We start from the raw sequence: 22,657 nt of genomic DNA, 5'->3' as shown, positions 1-22,657 counted from the left end.
AACAAGGTTCACCCCTAACAAAAGCAGATCTTCCTCTTCAGAATATTAGTCCAAGAAACTCTTTGCCATCTACTATATGAAATCAGGAATTACCTGAAGTGCTGTTAGATATTTAGTTCTGCATACATGGAGAAGAAGAACCAATGTAAAAGAAATACAGTCCCTGAAGCAAAAACAAAGGTCATTCCCGATTAAATTACCAAGCAGCAGTGTGCAGTGTAAATGGCAAATGGAACTCAGCCATTCTTCCCATGTTTGGGTGGTGGAGAGCTTAATACCTCTGCTCTGATGATCAAAACATCACTATTTCAAATAGACCTTTTTGCTTTGTAAAATGCTCTTTGTTAATTGAAGGAAGAGGCGTATGGGTTGAAAGTCGGAGCCTGGGCATGCTGTCAGATGCGATGAGGCAGTCAGGGGGAAGCTCACAGGGAGCTGCTTCGCAAGCTGTTGTCATGGGAACAGAGCAAGTAGGGCATCCGCCGCTCCGCGTCCTCCGCACAAACTCTGGCGATGCAGTTGCACAAAATCAATGCCGCTAGCAGCATTAGGAGAGCCAGTTCTTAGGTTGTCTTTAGTAGAGGTTTAATCTGAATGAAGCATAAAGGCCAGAGTCTCCCTTTGTGCAAACGAGGTGTCACTCCCTCTGATCTGAATGGAGCAACATTACACCATCTGGGTGAGCACCAAGGCACAGACATCAGTGTGGAAAGACTGACATTAAAAATACCTCGTGGAACTACAATTTCTGCTAAGATCCCTCCAAAATAAGGTCATCTTAGACAGCAGTTACTCAGAGCTTTGTTTGCTTAGATGACTTCACTTGATTTTCAGTATTTGTGCATATTTTAGTTGCCTATGAATTTGACATCCATAATGGTTAAGGGCAGCAGACGAAGGGTTGATCCTGGTCAGCGTTTACATTGCTATGGTGTACAAGCTCAGAATATAAACTACTTTCATTGTGTCAATATTTGTGGTCATCTGAAGTATCTGACTCACTTTGCACCATGCTGTCTATGAATGCAACTTACCTTCTCTGTGCAGGTCTATGTATGTGGAATGATTGGAATTTCTTTATGAGAAATACCTTGTGAAATACTGTGGTTGCTAGGGATAAATAATGGTTATGAATGGTTTCCTGGATAAAGAAGAATACAGAGATTCCTGCTCTTGCAATTATAAAAGTATCTAAAAGGAAAAGAATAATGCTAATGTTACAGAGACCAGTGGAAGTAGAATCAAATGCAATAGGTAAGCCAAGATCTGAGAAGGTTGAAAATGCTAACTGAAAAGAGGTTAAAAGAGCAAAATGTAATTCATTGCTTCTAAGCTTTTATTTTGTCTTGCCCAGGTCTGTTGAAGTAAAAATCTCCTAATTAAAGCAGGCATCTGCAGCATAACTGCATTGCTGCCCAGGCCAGTGAGATGCTGAGTGTACAGTCCTCATTTCCTGTCGGCACCAAAGAGTGAATGAGGGACCCACATCCACCCAGGGCTTGATGTGTGCTTTGGAAAAGTGACCAAAATAGCAGGCAAAGGAACAAAATAGATCCAATGCATGGAGGGGTTCCCAGTTTTCTTGTTGAGGTTATTGATTAAAGCCCCTTTGCTTAGCAACAAGTTTGAGAAAAGTAATGATAAACTTTGCCACAAAAAGGCCTGGTGTTGTATCACAAACATAATCTTACCTTGCCTTTAACATAATCTCTCACTGGCTATGGTGTTTCCATGCAGGCTGCAGCAAAGATTGGAATGAAATGGGTAGCACTGGGTAGAGCATGTTTTGGATTCATGGTGACTTCACTTTTAGTGCTGATCCATTTGAATACAAAACAGGCAGCAAAGATTTATTGGAGTATGGGAAGGAAACTGTAGATCCTTTTTGCACATGGTTGCTTCTGTGTCTCTGGCAAAAGCTCTCTGGGGGAGAAGAGCAGGGAGTACAAGACAAAGTGCAGGGAGCAGCACCGACCTTGTCTCTCCCAAGGGCCATGCCTGCAGGGTGCCTGAGGTCCTGCTAGGCCAGGGCTGATGGGGGCTAATTAATAAATTTTGGATTAAACAAACAAATGTAGAAGCTGTTCTTCATGCTGCAAGGGATGAAGTCAGAGTTGGGGATTACAGATCATGGTTAAAGAGCTGAAGCCCCTTTCTCACCTACAAGCTGCTGTTCTTTGTATTTTCAGCGTGTCCCCTTCACTGAAAGAAAGGACATGCACCAGGAATTGCATTGATAAGAGCATGACATATGTCACACTAATTCAGAATCCATGTATGCAATATGAGGAGTCAGCTGCTCCAGTACGAGAGTACTGACTGACCTTGCATTAGCAGGGAGGGACCTTGAACTCTTACAGCCCGCAGAAAAGTCGAGAGTGGATTCACTGAGACAGAAAGATAAAATAAATGCAGAGCTCTTTCAGCACTTCCTTCCATTTGCTTCATAAATATCGATACAAATATAGAAATACAAAGGTAAACAGTTTGCCTGGGTTTGTCCTTTCCATATGCATTTCTGCTGTGAAAGGCCTTACGTAACTCCTAACAGCAGATTGCAAACTAATGCCTCGGTTATGGAAGGAAGCCACGAGCTATTACATTGCATTACTGTAATGTAATGGGTCTCTAAGATGGACTATATTTGGAGAGCTTGCTTTTTTTGTAAACCTTGTACTCCATCCACCCCTATGGCGTTGATTTCTTTTGTGATCTCCTGAGATCAGAGACCGCAAGACCAGAATACCAGATAGACATGAACCAACCCAGTGGAGTTTTGGCCCAAACCAGAAACTCATGAGGCAAAACTGCAGTGTTTATTTTGAGATGCAGCACTAGTGACAGAACATATTCAAACGGATGCTGATGACCAATCTGCTGAAAGGTGAATTTCTCATTAGCGTAGAGCAGTTGACGTAATTAATCACTTCCCTTGTTCCTTTGCTATGTAAGGCCTGCCATAATTTTAATTTTTAAATTCAACATAGAGAATAGACAAAAAAATATTCTATATTTACTTTGTTTTTCTTCTGTGCAACTGTCATGTGGATTTCACATTGGCAGTGACTGCAAAAGTGCTGATTCCATCACTTATTTACATAATCCCCTCAGATTTTTCTTTTATATTGTTAGTAATGAAAAGCTTTTCTCAGCTGGGTAAAAGAAGGGAAGCCAGGCAAATTCTGAATGTGAATAGGCTGAACTTACACAAAAAGATGGTAATTTGCATTAGTAAAAAACAATCATAATTCAGATGATTTAAATTATGATAAATAGTGTCTATTCCTACCTGCCCTGAGGGATATCCACCCTGTGACAGACAGGGAAGGCATGTTCAGCTGCAGCATGTGAAGCAACCCTACACCAATTGTTTGAAACAGCACAGTAGAGTCCAATATAACTACCACTTAGTGCAGAAAGGTACTTTGCAGGGAAAAGGTTTTAAAATACTCATATTCACATGTAAGTCAGTGCAGCGCAGTAAGGAGGAGCAGAGACACAGATTAGTGCACTGCTGGCTACAGAGATGATGTGACTTTGAGAAGGCTCTTGCAACAGGAAAGGCAATGCAGCAGCTCACTCTGCACATACAGTGCCTGGAAATATAAAGCTCTTTATAAACTGTTTTATAAGATGATGCAGCAGGAAAGACGCTGCCTTGTGGAGCGGCTCCCCTGCCCAGTGCCTAAGAATGCACTACCTGTGTTGTGTCTTCATTGCACAGTCTTGATTCTTGCTCCCAAAAGCCTGGCTCAGTGTCCCAGGGGGATTTGCTGCACCCTGTGAGGGCTCACCCTCTCTGTGGCCAGGGTGGGATCAGGACTTCACCCTTCCCAGAGCCTCAGAGGTAGAGACTTTGAATGATAGAAAGCACTGCCAGCTGCTCTCGGGGATGGGGGGACTTCGTGTGCGAATACTGATGATGGAGACAAACATAAGAGTAACTGCAAAATTGTAAAAGTTCTAATTCAACACAGCACACTAAGAGCAAAGCACGAGATTTAGCTTAGAGAGGCCAGCAACTCTCAAAACAAATCTTGTTATTAAAGCACAGTCTAGGTTATTTTTAAAAAGCAAATTAGATGTGAGAACTCAACTCCATTAACTTGAAGAGAGTTGGTCCAGTAAGGACAGAGTTAGCAGGGCAGGGTGCAGCCTGCACAGCACTGAAGCTCAGACTCCACCAATAATCTGATGAGAGCTCTCTTGAAGATGAAACCCAACCTCAACCATTCTGGAACATTAGCTAGCTAAAAAGCAGTTATGGTCAGGGCAATAATTTAATAATTTTCTTAAAATCACATTACATTTGCATTTTTTAGCTGTCTTTTCCCTTTCTTTTTTGTCAAACTGTACTTTAATGGTATTGCTTATGACACTGGTGAGCTGATAAACAAATTAAAAAAAAATCTGAAAAATAATCTAAAAGTTAAGATAGTAACTTCTAGTACTCTTTTCTTAATCATTCATCCAGCAGTTTAGCTTACTAAATCATTGCTTATTGTTTTCTAGGGGATGACTGGACTTGTCTTCTAGAAGAAGCAATCTCCTGCAGCACCAAGAGCCTGTGGCTCACAGGTACCCACATATTTTTTTTCCGTGTCCCTGGATGTGAGAAAGCTCAAGGACTGGGCTTGAAGTTCCAAAGGCTGTTCCAGCCAGCTAAATAAAAATGCATTTATTGCCTGTGTATCAGAATTCTCTGGATATGTTAAAAATTAGTTTATCAGGCTGTGTTTTCCAAATGCATTGATGCCTCTGAAACTGCTTATTATTTACTTCAGCTTAAAATGTGATCTGTGTTTTTCTAAAGATTCAGCATGTTTTTCAACTCAGCAGTCAATCTGCCCATCGTAGACTATGACTCTGGGTGGTGGGGAAGACACAGAGCCACCTTCACGCTTCAAAACACTTTCATTGCAGATACAGTCATTAAATAGACAAATTGTTTGGCTAAGGCTGAACCTGATGTATGCTCATTATAGTCTGCTGGCAATTTCCACTGAATTTTAAATAAAGGTGTGTTGTGTTTCCATAGTAACCCAAGCTGCTTTAGCGAGATGCCCAATATGCTGTTGGTATTATACAACTCATTGTATTAAAATGAAGTGATTAGCACAATTAAGAAGTATACTGTATCTAAAGGACTATGAAATTACAGCCATTAATGGGGGGCTGGGGAAGGAGAGGAGAACAGAGCAGCTTTTGGAAATGTTCACTTTTGCTACTTAGCAGTTCAGACTGAAAATCATAGACCAGTTTAGGTTGGAAGGGACATTCAAGATCATCCTAGTTTCACTCCCCTGCCAGGGTTAGTGACATCCACCAGACCAAGTTGCTCAGACTCCATCCAGCCTGGCCTTGAACACTGCTAGGAAAGGGGCATCCACAACTTCTCTGGGCAGCCTGTGCCAGCGCCTCACCAGCCCTGGCAGCACTGGGTGGATCTGGGCTTCCTGCACAAGTAGGGAAGACTCATAGACCACTTGATCTGGCAGGTCTTAGGGACTACAGCTAGAAAAGCTGCTTTTCACAAGGGTTGGCTGCCCTCTGCAAGAAGGTGAAGACAGATCTTGGGCAGAAGTAATTAACAATCACACAGAAAATGTGCAACATTGCTGGATTTTAATGATGTCTTCTCAGAGAAATATCTATCTACAAAATGCATGAAGATTTTTCTAACTTATATAACTGTAATTTTAGATGTGGAAAAACTGGACTATGTGCAGCTTCCGCATCTCATTTAGAGTCCTACTAATCATCACTTCTAACCCATATCAAGGGCCATGATCTGGGGAACTAGAGGCCTATCAGCCTAACCTTGGTTCTGGGCAAAGCTATGGAAGAGATCACCTGAGTGCCATTATACTGCACTTGCAGGACAACCAGGGAACTGAGCCCAGCCAACACGGATTTATGAAAGGCAGGCCCTGCTTGATCAACTTGATCTCCTTCTATGGCAAAGTGACTTGCTTGGTAGATGAGGGAAAGGTTGTGGATGTGTCTATCTAGACTTCAATAAAGCATTTGACACAGTCTCCCACAGCATCCTCCAGGAAACTGCCTGCCTGTGGTTTGGGTGGGTGGACTCTGATGGGTAAAGAACTGGCTGCATTGCTGGGCCCAGAGAGTTGTGGAGAATGGGGCTCAGTCCAGTTGCTGGCCGGTCACCAGCAGTGCTCCCCAGGGCTGTTCTGGGGCTGGTCCTGGTTAACATCTTTACTGATGACCTGGATGTGGGGATGGGGAGCACCATCAGTGATTTGCAGATTACACTAAGTTGGGTGGGAGTGTTGACCCAATGGAGGGCAGGAGGGCTCTGCAAAGCCACCTGGACAGGCTCGGTCGATGGGTGAGGACAAACTGCGTGAGGTTCAACAAGGAGAAGTGCTGGGCCCTGCACGTGGGTCACAGCAGCTGCACAGCCACGGGCTGGGGAGGAGCGGCTCAGCCACTGCGGCAGGAGGGGACCTGGGGGTGCTGGGCACAGCCAGCTCAGGAAGGGCCAGCGTGGGCCCAGGTGGCCAAGAGGGCCAGTGGCACCTGGCTTGGATCAGGAACAGGGTGGCCAGTGGACCAGGGCAGGGATTGCCCCTCTGTTCTTGCCGCTGGTGAGGCCACACCTTGAGTGCTGTGTCTGGTTCTGGGCCCCTCACTTTAAAAAGGACATGGAGATACTGGAGTGTGTCCAGCAAAGGGCTCGTGAAAGGTCTGGAAAACAAATCTTGTGAGGGGCAGCTGAGGGTGTTTAACCTGGAGGAGGAGGCTCAGGACAGACCTCATGGCTCTCCACAGCCTCCTGAAAGTGAGGAGAGGACTGGCCTCTTCTGCAGTGAGGGGACCAGAGGAAATGGCCTTAAGCTGAGACAGGAGAATTAAATTAGATATTAAAAACAAATGTTTCACAGTTCAGGTGGTCAGGCATTGGAATAGCTGCCCAGGGAAATGGTGAAGTCACCATCCCTGGAGGTGTGGAAGGGGCGTCTGGGTCTGGCGCTGTGGTTCAGGGGTTACAGTGGCAGTGCTGGCTCGGTGGTTGGACTCGATGATCACAGAGGCCTTGGTGATTCCCCGCTTCCACCAATACTCTCGAGCCGGCCGGCCCGCGCCCCGGAACCATCCTGCGGCGCGGCGTTCCCGCGGTGCCGCCATCGCGCACGGACGGCGCCTCACGTGAGGGCGGCGGCAGGCGGAAGTGATGGCGCCGGGCGGCGGCGGCTCGGCGGCGATAGAGCGGCGATAAGCGGCGATAGAGCGGCGGGGCCCGACATGGCGGTCCGCGGGACGCGTCTCTGCTCCTTGCTGGCGCTGGCCGCGCTGGCGGGGCTGGGCGCCGAGGCCAAGGTGAGCGGGGCGGGGGAAGCAGGTCGCGGCGATGCTCCCGGTACCGGGCCCTCCCGCCCTCCTTCCGCCGGGCGCTCGTTTCCCGCGGGTCGTTCCGCCCTCCCGTCCCCGCCGCCGCCCCGAGGGAGGCCGGGGCGCTGTTTTCAGGCGGGCACTGCCCTGCACGGGGCAGTGGGGCCCGGCCTCGGCTGGCCAGGCCAGCCTGGGGCTCGTAGCAATTGGTGTCGCTTTGCCGCGGTGTCTGGGGACACCGGCACACGAAGTTACAAGTGGAGACAGAGCTGCTGTTGCCGGGGCTGCGTCAGGCTCGCCGCCGGACCGCGGGCTCCGCTCCCCGGCCCGGCCCGGCTGGGCCGTATTTGGAACTGTGACCTTACCTGCTGTCACTGGCGAAGAACGTCGTGTTTCCTGTTAGTGTTTCCTGTTGTCAGAGTACCTGCGTGTCTTAATTTTCCCCTTTTAACCGATAATCAGCCGTTTGGCTTTTCTGTGGTGAGAAAATAAGTGACTTGGTTTATAATGTATATTTACTCTGCTCTGGTGAGACTGCACCTGGAGTACTGTGTTCAGCTCTGGAGTCCGTAGCATGAGAAGGACGTGGACCTGTTGGAGCAAGTCCAGAGGAGGCAGTGAAGATGCTCATAGGGCTGGAGCACCTGTCCTGTGAGAAAAGGCTGACAGAATGGGGCTTATTCAACCTGGAGAAGAGGAGACTCCTGGGTGACCTAATTGCAACCTGCCAGTACCTGAAGAGAGCCTACAAGAAAGCTGGAAAAGGACTGTTTACGTGGGCATGTAGAGGCAGGACAAGGGGAAATAGTGTTAAACTGAAAGAGGGTAGGTTTAGATTAGATATTAGAAAAAATTCTTAACAGAGAGGGTAGTGAAGCAGTGGAACAGGTTGCCCAGAGAAGCTGTGGATGCCCCATCCTTGGTTGTGTTCAAGGCCTGGTTGGATGGAGTTCTGAGCAGCATGGTCTGGTGAATGGTGTTCCTGCCTGTGAATGCAGTAGAGTTGGAACTAGATTTTTTTTTAAGGTCCCTTCAAATGCAAACCATTGTATGATAATGCAGTCAAGGTTTTCCAACTGACCTATGCCCAGTTAGCATTACTCTGACTTGATTGTTCAGTGTAGGGTCTCATTACCAATACTTGTTCACACTTTCTTTTGTAATGCTACTAGAAATTGCCCTGAACTTTAGATAAGCCATGTTTATTCTCTGTCTCTTATTCTTTGCTCAAATAAAGTACTTGGGTTTGGATTTGAGAATTCTTATATCTGTATCCACTTGCTGACCATCTCTGTTCTCGCCACAGGATTTTCTCTTCATAGGCAGTTTGAGAAAGGAATGAATTGTTCTATTTTAATACACTAGACAGTGATCTTTTCCTGAAATTCCATTTTCCCTAGTAGTGATCTAAATGTTTTCGGTGCTGCTTCTTTCTTGCCATCCATAACAATCCATAACTCACTTCTTTCTGCAGTGCCTGTTATTGGTTGTGCAAGTGTTAATTCATTTCTCTAAAACTTTCTTTTACAAGTTTTAATAGTTTTTCACATTTAACTTCCCTTGGTTTGGAATCCCTGTTTTGTACTTTTTTCTCTACGTCACAGTAACCTGCTGCTGTTTAAGGCAAGAGGACCGTAGGTCGCACTAGTCCCTCCAGTAGTTTTCCTTACAGAGCAGTTTCTCTTGTGGCCAGGAAGGACAGAGTTATCCATGGAGCTTTCTTTGCCGCTTCCATTTGGGTTTAGTATTCTTTCATTTCATTCATTATAAGCTCCTCCCTGTGTTGTGCATAAGATGAATAGTTGAGTAACCAGCATCAGCAACTTCTTCATGTGTTTTTTCTTAAGAATTAACTTAAATTCCAGATATTTCTCTAGAAGAATGAAATGATAGTATTTGAAAGTTGCTCTGCTCGATTAGTTATTTTGAAGGGCTGTTCTTAAACTTGTAGGAAATCCTGAGTAAAACTTCAAAGATTGTTGCAAGTAGCTTGTGTTAAATACTTCATGTATTTTGTGAAGAGTGCTTTCTGTATCCTTGGTTTCTGATGATAATTTGTTCTAAACTTGTTGTTTACTTTACAGAATTCTGAGGATGTTCGGTGTAAATGCATCTGCCCTCCTTACAAGGACCATTCCGGCCATATTTACAACAAAAATGTTTCACAGAAAGACTGGTGAGTGTGTGAGTGTGTGTGTGTGTGTGTGATACAAAATTATAAAATGTGTTCCTGGTTAAAGATTTGTTCTGTGTTGATTATATTTGACTCTCCTATGGTGCTGCCAGGAGAAATTATATCTCTTGCATAACTTACTGGAACTTTTCTTCCAGAAGTACTCCAGAATTCAGCTCTAGCCAGGGACAAGGCTTGAAATCCATGGGTTTTGCCCCCTGTTTTGGTTTGCTTGCTTGCATCTTTAGTTGTTTATTTTGACTTGGAAGCAGTAAAAGGGAAGAAGAGTATTTTGACTCCAGTGATTTGAAATGGTGTAAAGGCAAGGAAGCACAGACCTGGAACTGGAGTTAGGAGTGCTGTCCCTGCTTGCTCCACTCGAAATCCATCAAGTCATTTAGACACTTGTTTTGAAGTTCTGTGTTGCTGAGAATTGCAGCCAGACAACACTTTTTGCAGAGAGAAAGAGAAAGGTTTTGCATCTGTGTGCCCTGCAAACGTACTCTATTGTATCACTTAGGCCACCTATGGCATGTCAGACTCTTCTCCAAGCTGAGGACTGATGTGGGTGGCCATGGATGAGGGAGCTGACAGTGATGTGTTACATTGACATAGCTCCCATGTGTAATTTCAGCTGGAGTATCACTGTGTGAATCCTACAATCAAAACACCTTGTTTTAGAGTTGTGTTGTTCATGGAAGTGCTCAGAGATTCTTAGGTCATCCTGTGAAAGTGTGATGTACTTCTTGATGTATTGACTCTTTTTCAGTTGTACTAAGAATTTATAAAAGACTTTTCAATCTGATGAGTAGCAGCAGTTTGCTATCTTGATTATGAAAATTTCATGCTCCTCAGTAGGCCAACAAAAATAATTACAGGAATAAAATCACTAATACAGAGATATGTAGAGCTGTACCTTGACTTATTAAATTACTTACAGAAGAACTGAGAGAAACTGTTCTGAACTAATAAACATAAAACATACTGTCCAATCAAAATGACTGATTTTTGTCCCACATGAATAGCTTAACATCATTAGTCCTACTATGACAAATTAAGTTGCAGCAAGTAAACATACTTGTAGAATTCCAGCTGCAGCAGCCATTTCAGAGTAGCAGTGTTACTGGTTTTATTGTTAATTCTCACTCTGCAAATGAAAATAGATTTTTTTATTAGTGGGTACTGCTTAGTGTGGGCCTTACTAGCAGAAAAGACCCTGTTTCCCATTAAATCAATATTAGTATTCATTGAAGTAAAAATTGCCTTTGAAAGCTTGACTAATTTTATGATGACATACTGTTGCATACAGAATCTCAAAAATCAATTTTGTTATCTTAAATCTTGTTTTGTTGAGATTATTTCTTAAGGAACCATGTGGGAATGCTTTATGGCTTTGATCTTCTGTTTGAGGTATCTTTTTGCCACTTGTGAAAGACTTGATTGCTAGTTTATGTGCAATAAAATCAACAAATTCAGTGCTGTACTTTGGCTCCTGCATCCGTGCGAGTGATTAGTTACTGAACAGAACTGGCTGGGGTGCACTGTCTTTTAGTTATTTAGATCAGCTAGTCCTGAGACAAGCCAGATAAATTTTCAGTGTCTTTATGAATTATGTACAGTATAGTGACTACTTACTGCTGGCTTGTCCAGACATAAAGTGAAAAGTTAATTTTTAGTGTTGAACCTGTTAGGTGATCATGATGTTTCAGTTCTCTCACTTGGAGTGGACTGTGCCTTGGCTTCAGGCTGGCAAACAGCACGTTACATGAACATCAACGTGGGCTGAGGTGCTCTGACACCACTGAAAGCACTGACCCTTCTGGAGTCAGATTGGGAACTGTTCCAGTCAATCCCATCCTGTGCTGGGCAAGCAGAGCAGTGCCTGTGTGTCTGCAGGGTTAAATAACCCACTTCAAAGCTCAAAGTACAAACACCCACACTCTCCAGGCCTGTAGTGGTGTTGTGGCCATGGGCGGAGGGAGGACGCTCCCTGTGGATGAGCTGAGTGAACTGGAAACCTGTTTGTGCAGGAGCTGCTCTTCTGACAAGCCCAGCTTGCTTTGGAAGAACTGACTGCTTCCTTGCTGTTACTGTGTGTGCAAGGGACAAGGTGGTAATGTAGAGGCAGGTGAGCAGGAAAATAATTTGGAAGAGTCAGCCTTCTGTATTTTCCTCTAAAATTGCCCTGGAATCACAGTCCAAGAAAACACATGGTCACAATTCTAAGGTTCTCATAGATTTTATGCTTCCTAGCAACTTGAAACACTGAACTGGAGAGAAAAAAAGTCAATGTTAATATTTTTTTTATATTCTCAGTAACAGACTTACTGCTGTACTTGAGCTACATACAAGATTTCTGCTGTACTTCAGCATATCGATGGAAGCTTCTAGTCATAGGAACAGCAATTGCATAGATTATAATTTGCATGTATTTTTGATTTTGCAGCTTGAATGCTGCACTTTTCCACAGAGGAGAATGTAATTCTGCTTTCAGATAAATAAGAAAATTAAACCTTCCACTCCTCTCCAGAGACTGTGACTTTGCACTCAGTAGTTGTACTTGTGAAGAAGAAAAAGAAAACAGTGCCTGGCCGTGTGTTTGCAGTGCTGTAATTTAGCTCAGCTGACTGTTGAGTTCTAGGCTGCTGCTGTCACTTGAGGCAGTTTGTTTCATTACCTGCTTCTGACTGTGCTAACACTGAGGTAACCAGGATAAAGGCAAAACAGGATTTGGATTCTGTCAGTGGTCTGCAGGGATCCTGGGGTCTGAACTCTGAATAGCCAATCTGAGTCAGCAGAAAGACCAAAATGACGTAAATTGTTGGAAGCAGTTGTGTCATGGCAGCTGGATTTTAGTGCTATGGTATAGAGTGCCCATAGCAATGTCAGCCACTCTCTTTCACATCAGACTGGCTTACATTTTGTAATCTTTTAACTCAAACTATGCTTTTGCTGGAAGCTGAAGGCTCTTTATTCACTATCTTGTTGCTTAGAGAAACAACTCATCTGACTTTTTTTTTTCAATGGCTGTACCTCGTGATGGCAAGAAGAAAGAACTTCATGAATGTCAAAGAGAGGTTAATCTCCCTTCAAATAGTGGAAGGATAGAATAAGGCTGTTTTGACTGTGGTGAAGAAAGGAGTGGAATTAATAGCTGGAATTTACTTCTGTTCATGATACTGTTGTCAAACGATGCATTTGTGCTGAATTCATATCCTTGGACTTGTTCTGCTAACAGCTTTAATACTTTCATGAAAAATGAAAACACTGTATTGAGTTAGAAGGGTCTTAAAACTTGTTTAGCAGCTTGTCAATAGCTGAATTTCTTGTTTAAGTGAAATAATTATGGAGTAGTGATTTAGTTATACCTCCATTTTAGACCAACTGGAGGTTGGCAAAGGTGGCTTCTAAGCTCTTGCAGCATAGTAGAACAGCCAAGCTAAAACCAGCTCAGAAGTGACTGGGCAGTTTCCTTCTTTTTTCAGTGATTGTCTTCATGTGGTGGAGCCTATGCCTGTCCCTGGGCCTGATGTAGAAGCGTACTGCTTACGTTGTGAGTGCAAGTATGAAGAGAGAAGCTCTGTCACAATTAAGGTACATGTAATTTTGTTGGCATGTATTAAATACTTCAACTGTTTAGTAAGTTTGTTTGTTGGCTTTTAGACACTTGTTCTTTTTAAAGGGAAAACTTTTCTAATGCAGCCTAAGATTTAACCTTTTTCACAGTAGTTGCTTACAGTTTATCTTAAGTGGTAACAATAGTGTTAAACTATAGCTGAAGAAGCAAACTTGAGACCCCTTTAATGAAGATTTCTACGTTTGAGATTAGGCTTTACACCTTGCTAAAATTCTGAGTCTTCTAAGGCATTTTGTCAAGTTTTAGGCTTTGTTTTTCTTGTTACTTTAGAGGGCCTCTCATTACTCCTCTGCCTTACTTACTCTAAGTTTCCTTTGTACATTGGCAAGGTAAAAAAGGGGAAAATTGTCTGTGTTTGTTCCAACAGATGTTTTCTGTGTTCTTCACATTCTTATTCTGTCAGAGCCATTGATCCCTGCACTGGGTGAATAGATTGTGTAGTGTATCTTACAGTCTTTGATAACACAGACCACTTTAGTTTGTATTTTAGAAGTTTGGTATTTTGTTATGCCTTCCCACTTTGCTTGGTGACAGTTTGAATGCAGATCTCTTCTAGAGAATGGACATCATGGGGTGATGCCCCAGATTAGTAACCCCGCTTTAATGGTCAGACTGAGCAGTTGTCTTGGTTGAGGGGAGATTTGTAACACTGATCTGTTTTAAGAGGGATAGTGTAAGAGTTTTAGCAAGGTCTCACTAAGAGGAACTGTTTCAAGCTAATACACATGTGCCCCAAACTCATTAATATCACATTGTAGTTTGTTGATTTTCCACTCTTTGTGAGTTTTAAGTCATCTGGTGACACTGCCAAAGATCAGACTTTGGGTGTACTCCTCTTCTTTTGGTCCTTGCTACCTGTTGTGAGGTTGTGGGGGGAATGTCACAATTCTGGCTTAACCTGTGCTTACATTGTGTAGGTAACAATCATCATATACCTGTCTATTTTGGGCCTACTTCTTCTGTACATGGTGTACCTCACACTGGTGGAACCAATACTGAAGAGACGTCTCCTTGGACATTCACAGCTCATACAAAGTGATGAAGACATTGGGGTGAGTTCACCAGAGTGTTTGTGTACTTGGTGAGCATAAAGATTGGGATGGTTAATTGATAAAAAATTACTTGAGATGAGAAGGGTTTTTTTGGCAAATACTTTCCCTGAAGAGAGGAGAGAAAAAAAGGCTGTGTGATGACTTCTGTGAAGCCACTCTTGCATTTTTCACTGGTCTAGAAAGTAGTATGGGGAGAACAGCTTCAGTTATCCCAGCTCTAGGCACAGATTATTTTCACAGAGAAGAAACAGAGTAGGAATGGAGGTGTGTATAGGACTGCAACTTCCTCAGTGTTAATGATCCAGAGTCTTGATGGTAATCACATCTGTGCAAATTGATTACTGCTTAGGTTGCTCTGTCCAAAAGAAAGAGTAGTTGCATCCTCTTTTGCTCCAGTTTGTATGTTGATGCTAAAAATTCAAGAAGAAATTGCTACAATGAAGTAAAATAGTCATTGATGTTGAAATAATTTCTTAGAATTACAGTTAGAAATCAGAATGTGACAGTGTATTGCAACAGACCAGAAAAGCCCTTTTTGGGAGGAAAAGGGGAGTAGTCCATTAGTGATGCACTTTCTGTCATTACTGGTCTTCCTAATGTCCAGCACTGGGTAGCAATCACGTATTTTTGTTGTGAAATCAAGGCACAGAAAGAAAGCACAAATGATGAAAACTATTACCTCTGGGAATGCTTCATTTTGTATACTTAATAACCCCCTTGCTGAACAGAAATACCTTTTAAAGTGAAGATGGCTGATGGCTATCTCCCACTGTTTCTGAACTTCCCTGGGGATTGATTACATGTAGACATGTTCCAACTGTCTTTGTATTGACAACCTAAGATTTTCCCAGTCATGTGTAAGAGGATTTTGGGTTGAGGGGTTGTGGGTTTTTTCTTTTTTTTTTTGGAAAGGAAGGATTTGAACAACTTTTTCTCTGTCAAAGAGAATTCTTATATCATCTTGGGCAGTTTCTACTTGAATTAAGTGAACTTGTGCTGTATGCTATACCTCAGACTTACTTCAAGTTGCTCCCTTCCTGCTTATCCTTCATCTGTGACAGTGAATGTAACATCATTTAAGGTTCCTGATCTCCATCCTTGCCTTCCCTCTTGCAAGTTATTGAGTGTTCTTTTCACACTTTGGAAATACCATGTGTGCTGATTTTTGTGGCTGAATTTCAAGCCAGTATGTTTGCTCTTTCTCATTGCCTATTGATGGCAGTGGCAACTGATGAATGCAAGCTACTTCTTTAGTCCTCTTTCTTTTTAAATTCTTTTTTCCCCTTGTCTACATAGAAATTGAGAGTGGCTAGCCTTTGAGCTGAGATTCTTGTTTTTCTGGAAGGCCAGTACATCTAGCTTGTCCTGCATTCTCCCACCGCCTGTTTCATGGCAGAATTGTGTTGCTATTCTGATTTTGTTTCTCTGTGAATGATCTGTCACCTGTTAAGTGCCCATTCTAGTTAAATCCAACTGTATAACTTTTTATGGTGAGATTATAGCTCTTCTGGTCAGGGATTGTCTGTTGTTCTCTGAGCATATTTATTTGAAGCTCCTGTGTGGGTTTGGGACTTGCAGCAATCATGTCAATAGATATAATGTATTATAATCTCTGTACAACTAAGAACTGTCATTAAGCTGCTCTACACAGTCATGTCACAAATGAAGTACCCATTAACATAAATGTCTTCAGAAGTGTTCTGAAAAATGCTATGAAATGTAGGCATACAAAAAGACAGTTATTTAACACTGGACATAATCACATTATTTTTCATTAAGCATTGTGTATATGATGCTTTTTGACTTAGCTTTAGCAGCATGACTTCGTCCAAAACAGTTGGGTAGCCAAACAAGTTCAGTTCCAAATTCTACTGTTCATAACTTGGTTTTATTTAGTAAAAGACAATAAAGCTTTAGAGGTATTATTAGAAAACAGACAGAGTAAATGTAAAACAAGCACTCAGTTCTTGTTGAGCTCTGTCACTTAAACAGCTGTATTGACACTGTGCTTTTAGACAGCTCAGAACAATAGCCTTAGTTTGGTAAACATTGGAGTGTGTTGGTTTTATATAGAACCTGTGTGTGAACATCCTGAACTGCCTGCCAGCAACGGCCCAAGAGCTGGCAGAGTCTTCACTTTTAGATTCAGTTTTAAAGTGAAGTGCATTTACAACAGTAACGGGAGGCTCCCAGTGCCTGGGTCTGTCCCATCAGCTGCTAATGGATGCAGGGCTGTTTCTGATCCTGCAGCTCCCTGTGATGTCTCTGGACAGCAGGTGATGGTTTGACAGTACTAAGTGAGGTCTGTTTGGGAAACCTGTGGAAGTTACTGTGAATGAGAAATTGAAGTACAGTTCAAAAACTTGCTTGGTCGTTATTACCGATCTGCTTATTGAAACAGCTTGTTTATCCTAAAAAGAAAAAAAAAGACAAAACCAAAACAAACCCGCATCCTTTGGAATGTAACAACACAAAGACTAATGTTGTTGCTCTTTGGAATTGTTGAGGTCTAACTATTAACTTTTGCCATTCCAGGATCACCAGCCTTTTGCAAATGCCCACGATGTGCTGGCTCGTTCTCGGAGCCGTGCCAACGTGTTGAACAAAGTAGAATATGCCCAGCAGCGCTGGAAGCTGCAGGTCCAAGAGCAGCGCAAGTCTGTCTTTGACCATCACGTTGTGCTGAGTTAATTGTGTCTCAGTAAAACAACTCCAGGGAAGTGGACTAATGGAAAGAGCTGACATGTCTTCCTGATCCTGCCAATTCAGAAGAGTTTTCTTGAATGATTCATTATTGATTTAAAAAAAATAAAGAAAAATAGTATTTAACTTTGAAGGAATGTACTGGAGTGGAAGCAGTTTAAAAAGATTAGTTAACCAAAAGCTAACATCTTTACATTTTCAAATGGCTTTTACTAATGAAACTGAAAAGAAAACAAACCTAAGATACCTTGGGTTGTCACTGTGGTACCTTATTAACCGTTGTGACTTTATGGTGGTTTTTAACTATATATTTCTCTCAACTATTTATGTGGTTAAAAAGTACCTGGGAACACAGTAATTACTTTCAACTCACTAATCACTTTATGTAAAGACCTTTTGTAAATACACTTGGATTTTCTGCTGATTAATGCTAGGTACTGGAAATCGAAGTCTTGCAGTGTAGTTTTTATATCAGAGAATGAAATCCTGGTTGGCTGTATTCATCATTTGGTTCCTTGCACTCGTACCTTCAAGATGCTTGTATGGCAAGTGATGTCTGCAGATTTAAGGTAAAACATAATGGACACTGACTCTTTGAGCTGCATATTTCAAGTACTGTGATGTAGATAAATTCAAATGCAATGCACATCAAGACAGTGTTATTTTGTTCTATTTTGCTTTAATAGCTAAATATGTTGTAGGTATAGGATAGCTCTTAAAACTCTTTCCCTTTCTTTTCATGGGTAAAGTCTCAGGAGTTAGTATATGATGAAATATTTATTATAAAAATCTTCCTGCATTTGTCTGGATTGATGGTGTAAGGCACATACTTTCTCTAGCACCTGTCATCTTGGGAGTAAGGTGTATTTTTTTATCTGTGACTCTGTACTCATCTCTCTTAAGAGGTATACAGTTGCTAGATTACTAACTTTCATATATCCCCTTTGGAATGTAACAATTAAAGATAAAACTGATTTTTGAAAAATGGATCTGCATTATCAATTTGTCATCATTTTTGTCCCTATTATGCTGCATGTAAATCCCATCTATAAAAGCACTTCTAAAAATGCTTCAGAGTAGAAATATGCATTTGTTCAGTGATTAGATAAAGAAATGCTCATCAATTTGTTAATTGAAAAAAAATTTTTAATCCCAGACTCAAATGTAGCTGTTCAAATGTAGTTACATTATTTTCAGTTCCAGTGTGGAAGGAAGTGGTGCATGGAAGTGTGCTATATGTTTCTGGGTGCAGTTTTGGCTTGCTTAGTCCACAGCCTTGGGGACAGACTGTACCTGTGTAGTGCTGTCATGTGAGAGATGGAGACACAGTTGCCCCATAACGTCTGCACTGACTGAGCTCTGTTGCAGATACAGAGCTTCATTCTCATGTCACTCCTGCAGTCTTCCAAAACAGTTCATCTGGAGGAGTGGCTAATTACTAGATGCACAGGATTCCAGCTTTAAATTAAAAACAAACAAACAAACAAAACCCACAAGGATTGACAGGAAAAGAAAAACAAATCCAGGCTTGTGTTCAGATACTGTGTTCAATATCCCAGCCTGATGAGTGGAGTGATGATCAGTTGATGGTGTTCAATTACAAAAGTGAAGTACCCAGGGTCCCCTAAAGAAAAATAATGCAGTGTGTTGGTTGAGTATGTGCCTCTGTACCAGTCCTGGTAGATGCTCTACCCCTTGGCTGCCTTTCTGACGAGGCCTGAAGCTGGCACAGGACAGAGGATGCCAAAGAAAGCCCCACGCAAGTGCAGCAGCAGAATGTTTCCTTGATGGCTACAGTTTCAAGAAGACAAGACTCAGTGTATGTAGCTGACTTGGTAGTAGATCAAGTGTTTCTAATCTTAGTGTCTTAGGAAATTTTTAAGCTAAACTTGGTTTTGGTTTTGGATTTTTTTGTGTGGTTATACTGATAAAAGGGCCAAATAGTAAATAGTCTCAAGTGTCATGATACTCCTGTAAAATGTGGGAATTCTGAGGATAGGTGTCCTATTCCCTTGCACTTGTACAAGTTGGACAGCTACATACTGGTATATGTAGCATTTATATACTTGTGTACATGGGATTATACAGACTGATTGCTCCGTACTATATAAGTTTAAGCAAAACTTCAAAATGTTTGTCTTGCTACTAATTGCATTCTGTATTCAAATCTTATCTCTTCTTACATATATTCACCTTTTATGTGGTGTTATACTTCCTAACACTAAAGAAATTTCCCATAAGTACAGTAAAATGAAGATGAAATTTGAGGGCATTAAGCTAACTAAATACATGTCCTCACCTCTAACAGAGACAAATCCATCACAAGTTTCTTCTTAATAAATGCTGGTTTTCTGTGTTTAAAATGAAGCTATGAAAATTTGCTTATGCCTTGATGGTGAATAGTTACCTCAATTCTAGATGATATATTTAAACATTAAAGTATGAAATACCAATACATGAAAATACTGCTTTAGTAAACTGTAACAAAGTACATTCCTGATTACTTTTTCAGGTAATCTGGATGTGTACAATAACAGTTTCAAAATTTCTAGCCCTTAATGCCAAGTTTTGTTGCCATCATAGCTGTGGTGTGGGTGGAAAAGCCCAACCAGAAATGAGCAGATCTAACTGTAAGCTACTTTGCATGTTGTCAATTGACTATAAATTGCAGCAGTCATTGACTCAGCGGAACAAGCTACATCATTCAGGTAAGAGACTTGCATTTTGCTGTATCTAGCCACAGATCTTCACTGAGTATCAATGTTTTTGTAAATATCTTCTACCAGCCATCTACTAACAAGGCTTCCATAGCTTTTTAATGAATCCTGTTTAATCTGATCTCTTATTTAGTAAGGTGTAAGGAAAATGGAACATTAATTTTTTTTAATATCATTCAGGTATTTTCAGGTATTCATCACTCAAAATAGCACCTCTTGTTTCCTTGGATTTTACTTTCATCTGAAGATTGGTGAGTCTCTGCTCTACAAGGAAAATGTTCTTAACACTTCATTTTGCACTTGGTGCAGATAGTAAAGCAGCAGGTAACTGTTTCATGTAATGCTGTTATGCAGCAGAAGTGTCACTACTAAGCAACAAATACTGCAAGTATCTCTTTTTGAGGAGTTCTGTTGCTTTTGGTTTCTTGCTCTGTAAGGATGTTTTGCTATAAAATTTATTTTTGTTGTATAGTGAACTCTTCTTCCTCAGTGTTTTGAAGTTGTTACCAGTAGAAAGTTTTTAGACAGTAACTTGTGTAAGTAGAAAAGGGAAAGACGAGGGGCTACTATTTTCATTTTATCATGAGCGTATGTTCACCTCTGTTTTTTTTTTTTGTGAAATGGATGTGTGTTCGTGCTTTCAGCTTACCTGCAGAAGTACCTGTTAAAGATGCATGTGACTTTGACTCATGTCTAACAGCATGCTATGAATGAATTCTTAACTCCTAGGATTTCTGTTGTGAAATCTATGTGCTTTAGAAAAAGAGACATGAAATAAATAGAAGAAATAATTTGTCTTTGAAGGCTTTTTGATATGAATAGGGAGTCTTTTACTGGAATTGTAGATTTAATTTTTTTCAGGAGAAGAACAGGATGGAGAGAATCTCTGTTAGATTTTGGTGGATTTGGTGGATTTGAAGCAAGCTAGACCTGTGTCGAGTACATAGATTTTCTTAATTTCTACATGTGAATTGAGAGGAGACTGCTTGCTGAATTATTTTAATCAGTGTTGTTGACTTACACTTTCTGTATTTTCAAATGGGAAATTGGCTGCTCTGTCTGATGATCTTCTAACACCATTCTGAAATGTCACAAAGCATTCAAAATCTTGTCTAGAAAATGCTGGTGATGCCAAGTGTTGGTAAGTTTGGATGAGGTTTCTTCTACTGTTCAGTACGAGTTGTTTAAACTATTATGTAATTTTGTATTTCCAGATTAAATGCAGAACATGATGGATGGCAAAAGCTACTGTAACCTCATCTGTGCTGAGACTCAGCGCATACAACTGGCTCGGCCTTTCTGTGCCGACCCACTGGTCACCTTTCATGTGTACCCAGAAATACCAAACCAAGTCACTTGCTCTGAAGATTTGTCATTGCTTCCTTTCATGTCTGAGAATCTCATCACAGAGAACTTCTACAGTGAGCCCTGCACCTTTCCCTACCAAATGCCCCATTCCAGTTTCCACAGAAATGAGTACTCCTATGGGCCGGCCTTCATCAGGAAGAGGAATGAGAGGGAAAGGCAGCGGGTTAAGTGTGTCAATGAAGGCTATGCTAAGCTGAGGCATCACCTGCCAAAGGAATACTTGGAGAAACGGCTCAGCAAAGTAGAGACCCTCCGTGCTGCCATAAAATACATTAGGTACCTACAGTCTGTTCTGTACAGTGATTCTGAAGTGGCAGGAAAAAATGTCACAGAGCCAAGCCAAGCACCTAAAGCAATTAACAAACAGAACCATTTTTTGAAGACAATCTGAAGTGTTCCGAATGAAGCAACAGGTATCATGTCTGGGAACGCAGCAGCCACTCTGTTAATGACGTGCATGTTCCTGGAACATCCTGGGAGCAGATCGCAGCACACGTCAGGATCAGCCCACACAAGAACTTTGATTTTGCTATTAGTAACTACACTTAAATATGAAAAAGACCACTGGGAAAATCTCAGCTGAATGACCTAAGTTAATTCATGAAAATTGGAATACATTTCTAAATCTGTCACCAAGCTAAAAATGTAACACCTATATGTGTGAAGTAACTGTATGTATCATCACAACCTGCATGCTTTAAAATAAAATTACTGATCGGACTGAGATTCTTCTCTTTTTTGGTAATGTTACTGGTTTACTCTCATATATATTTTATTAAAAGATTCATGATTGCCAGTGTTTCTCATAAAAAATCCTTTTAAAGGTTCCAAGGAGTGTTGTTAGGTGGCAGCAGAAAGGGAGAAGATAGAGTAGCAGCTCTCTGAAGCACAGTGACTGAAAGTAGAAGGGAGCATAAAGTTTTGTAAATGCTGTTTCATTGTTTTCTTATTAGTATTTCAACCACATTGAAAACTGTCGACTTAGCCTAATTACTGTGAAAAGTTGTATTCTTATTCAGATGTCACTGCCCTTAAAAATTACTAGGACTGCTCATACAGAATATGAAGAATACTGGGGAGGGAAAATTTTTGGGGACTTCGACTGATGATGTTTAAGGTCTGAGTGGTCTTCCCGACCTCCCAGTTTGTTCCTCTACTACTGGTGGTTTCAGTTAAGTGTTGTAGAATAGATTTATGTGAAGCTGATGAAGAGAGTTTAGCTCATAATTGGTAAAATTGTTCTTATATTTGTTCTATGTAGGGGGAACATACTACTGATATTAAACAATTTTGCTGACAGCATGAAAGCATGTAGTCTGTGCAGTAGAATGTACAAAAAACTTGTTACAGACTTCTCACATGATGTATCCCTGTCCCTAATTGCAGTTGTGCTCCTGTTACATTCTTTTTATAGCAGTGAATTGAAAAATGTCTACAAAAGGCAATTAAGTGTTACAGACACACACCCTTCAAAAACCCACACAAACACAAGACTAAACAAACAAAAAACCCCAGTTGTTAACTCTGTCTTTATTTTAGGGAGGAAAAGAAGCTGAGGGATCACAGCAGAGATTAACAGGTAGATTTCTGTATTATTCTGCCATGTTTTGATAGGCACTTTATAGGAGAGGGGTAGAATTCATTAAACCTT

The 22,657-nt window shown here is 41.5% G+C and overlaps 2 protein-coding genes across 2 annotated transcripts; both read left to right on the top strand.

The window, feature by feature from the left end:
* Positions 1-7,168: 7,168 nt before the first annotated feature.
* On the top strand, positions 7,169-17,910 carry TMEM9B (TMEM9 domain family member B). The gene is made up of 5 exons (XM_071558934.1): positions 7,169-7,344; positions 9,441-9,532; positions 13,015-13,123; positions 14,084-14,218; positions 16,754-17,910. Exons 1-5 carry the CDS (start codon positions 7,270-7,272, stop codon positions 16,907-16,909), a joined length of 567 nt encoding a protein of 188 aa, XP_071415035.1. The 5' UTR covers positions 7,169-7,269; the 3' UTR covers positions 16,910-17,910.
* An 86-nt stretch (positions 17,911-17,996) lies between these two features.
* On the top strand, positions 17,997-21,720 carry ASCL3 (achaete-scute family bHLH transcription factor 3). Its single transcript, XM_071558935.1, has 2 exons — positions 17,997-19,889; positions 20,853-21,720. The coding sequence occupies exon 2, from the start codon at positions 20,858-20,860 to the stop codon at positions 21,395-21,397; it is 540 nt and encodes a 179-aa protein (XP_071415036.1). The 5' UTR covers positions 17,997-19,889; positions 20,853-20,857; the 3' UTR covers positions 21,398-21,720.
* The last annotated feature ends 937 nt before the right edge of the window (positions 21,721-22,657 follow it).

The sequence above is a fragment of the Pithys albifrons genome, chromosome 6 (genome assembly GCF_047495875.1).
Source record: "Pithys albifrons albifrons isolate INPA30051 chromosome 6, PitAlb_v1, whole genome shotgun sequence".
Taxonomy (NCBI): domain Eukaryota; kingdom Metazoa; phylum Chordata; class Aves; order Passeriformes; family Thamnophilidae; genus Pithys; species Pithys albifrons.
This window is presented reverse-complemented; position numbering and strand designations above follow the sequence as displayed.

Coding starts and splice junctions, on each gene's coding strand:
- TMEM9B (XM_071558934.1), top strand. CDS start 7,270: ATGGCGGTCCGCGGGACGCGTCTCTGCTCCTTGCTGGCGCTGGCCGCG. Junction 9,533..13,014: donor AATGTTTCACAGAAAGACTG/GTGAGTGTGTGA, acceptor TTCTTTTTTCAG/TGATTGTCTTCATGTGGTGG. Junction 13,124..14,083: donor GAAGCTCTGTCACAATTAAG/GTACATGTAATT, acceptor TACATTGTGTAG/GTAACAATCATCATATACCT.
- ASCL3 (XM_071558935.1), top strand. CDS start 20,858: ATGCAGAACATGATGGATGGCAAAAGCTACTGTAACCTCATCTGTGCT.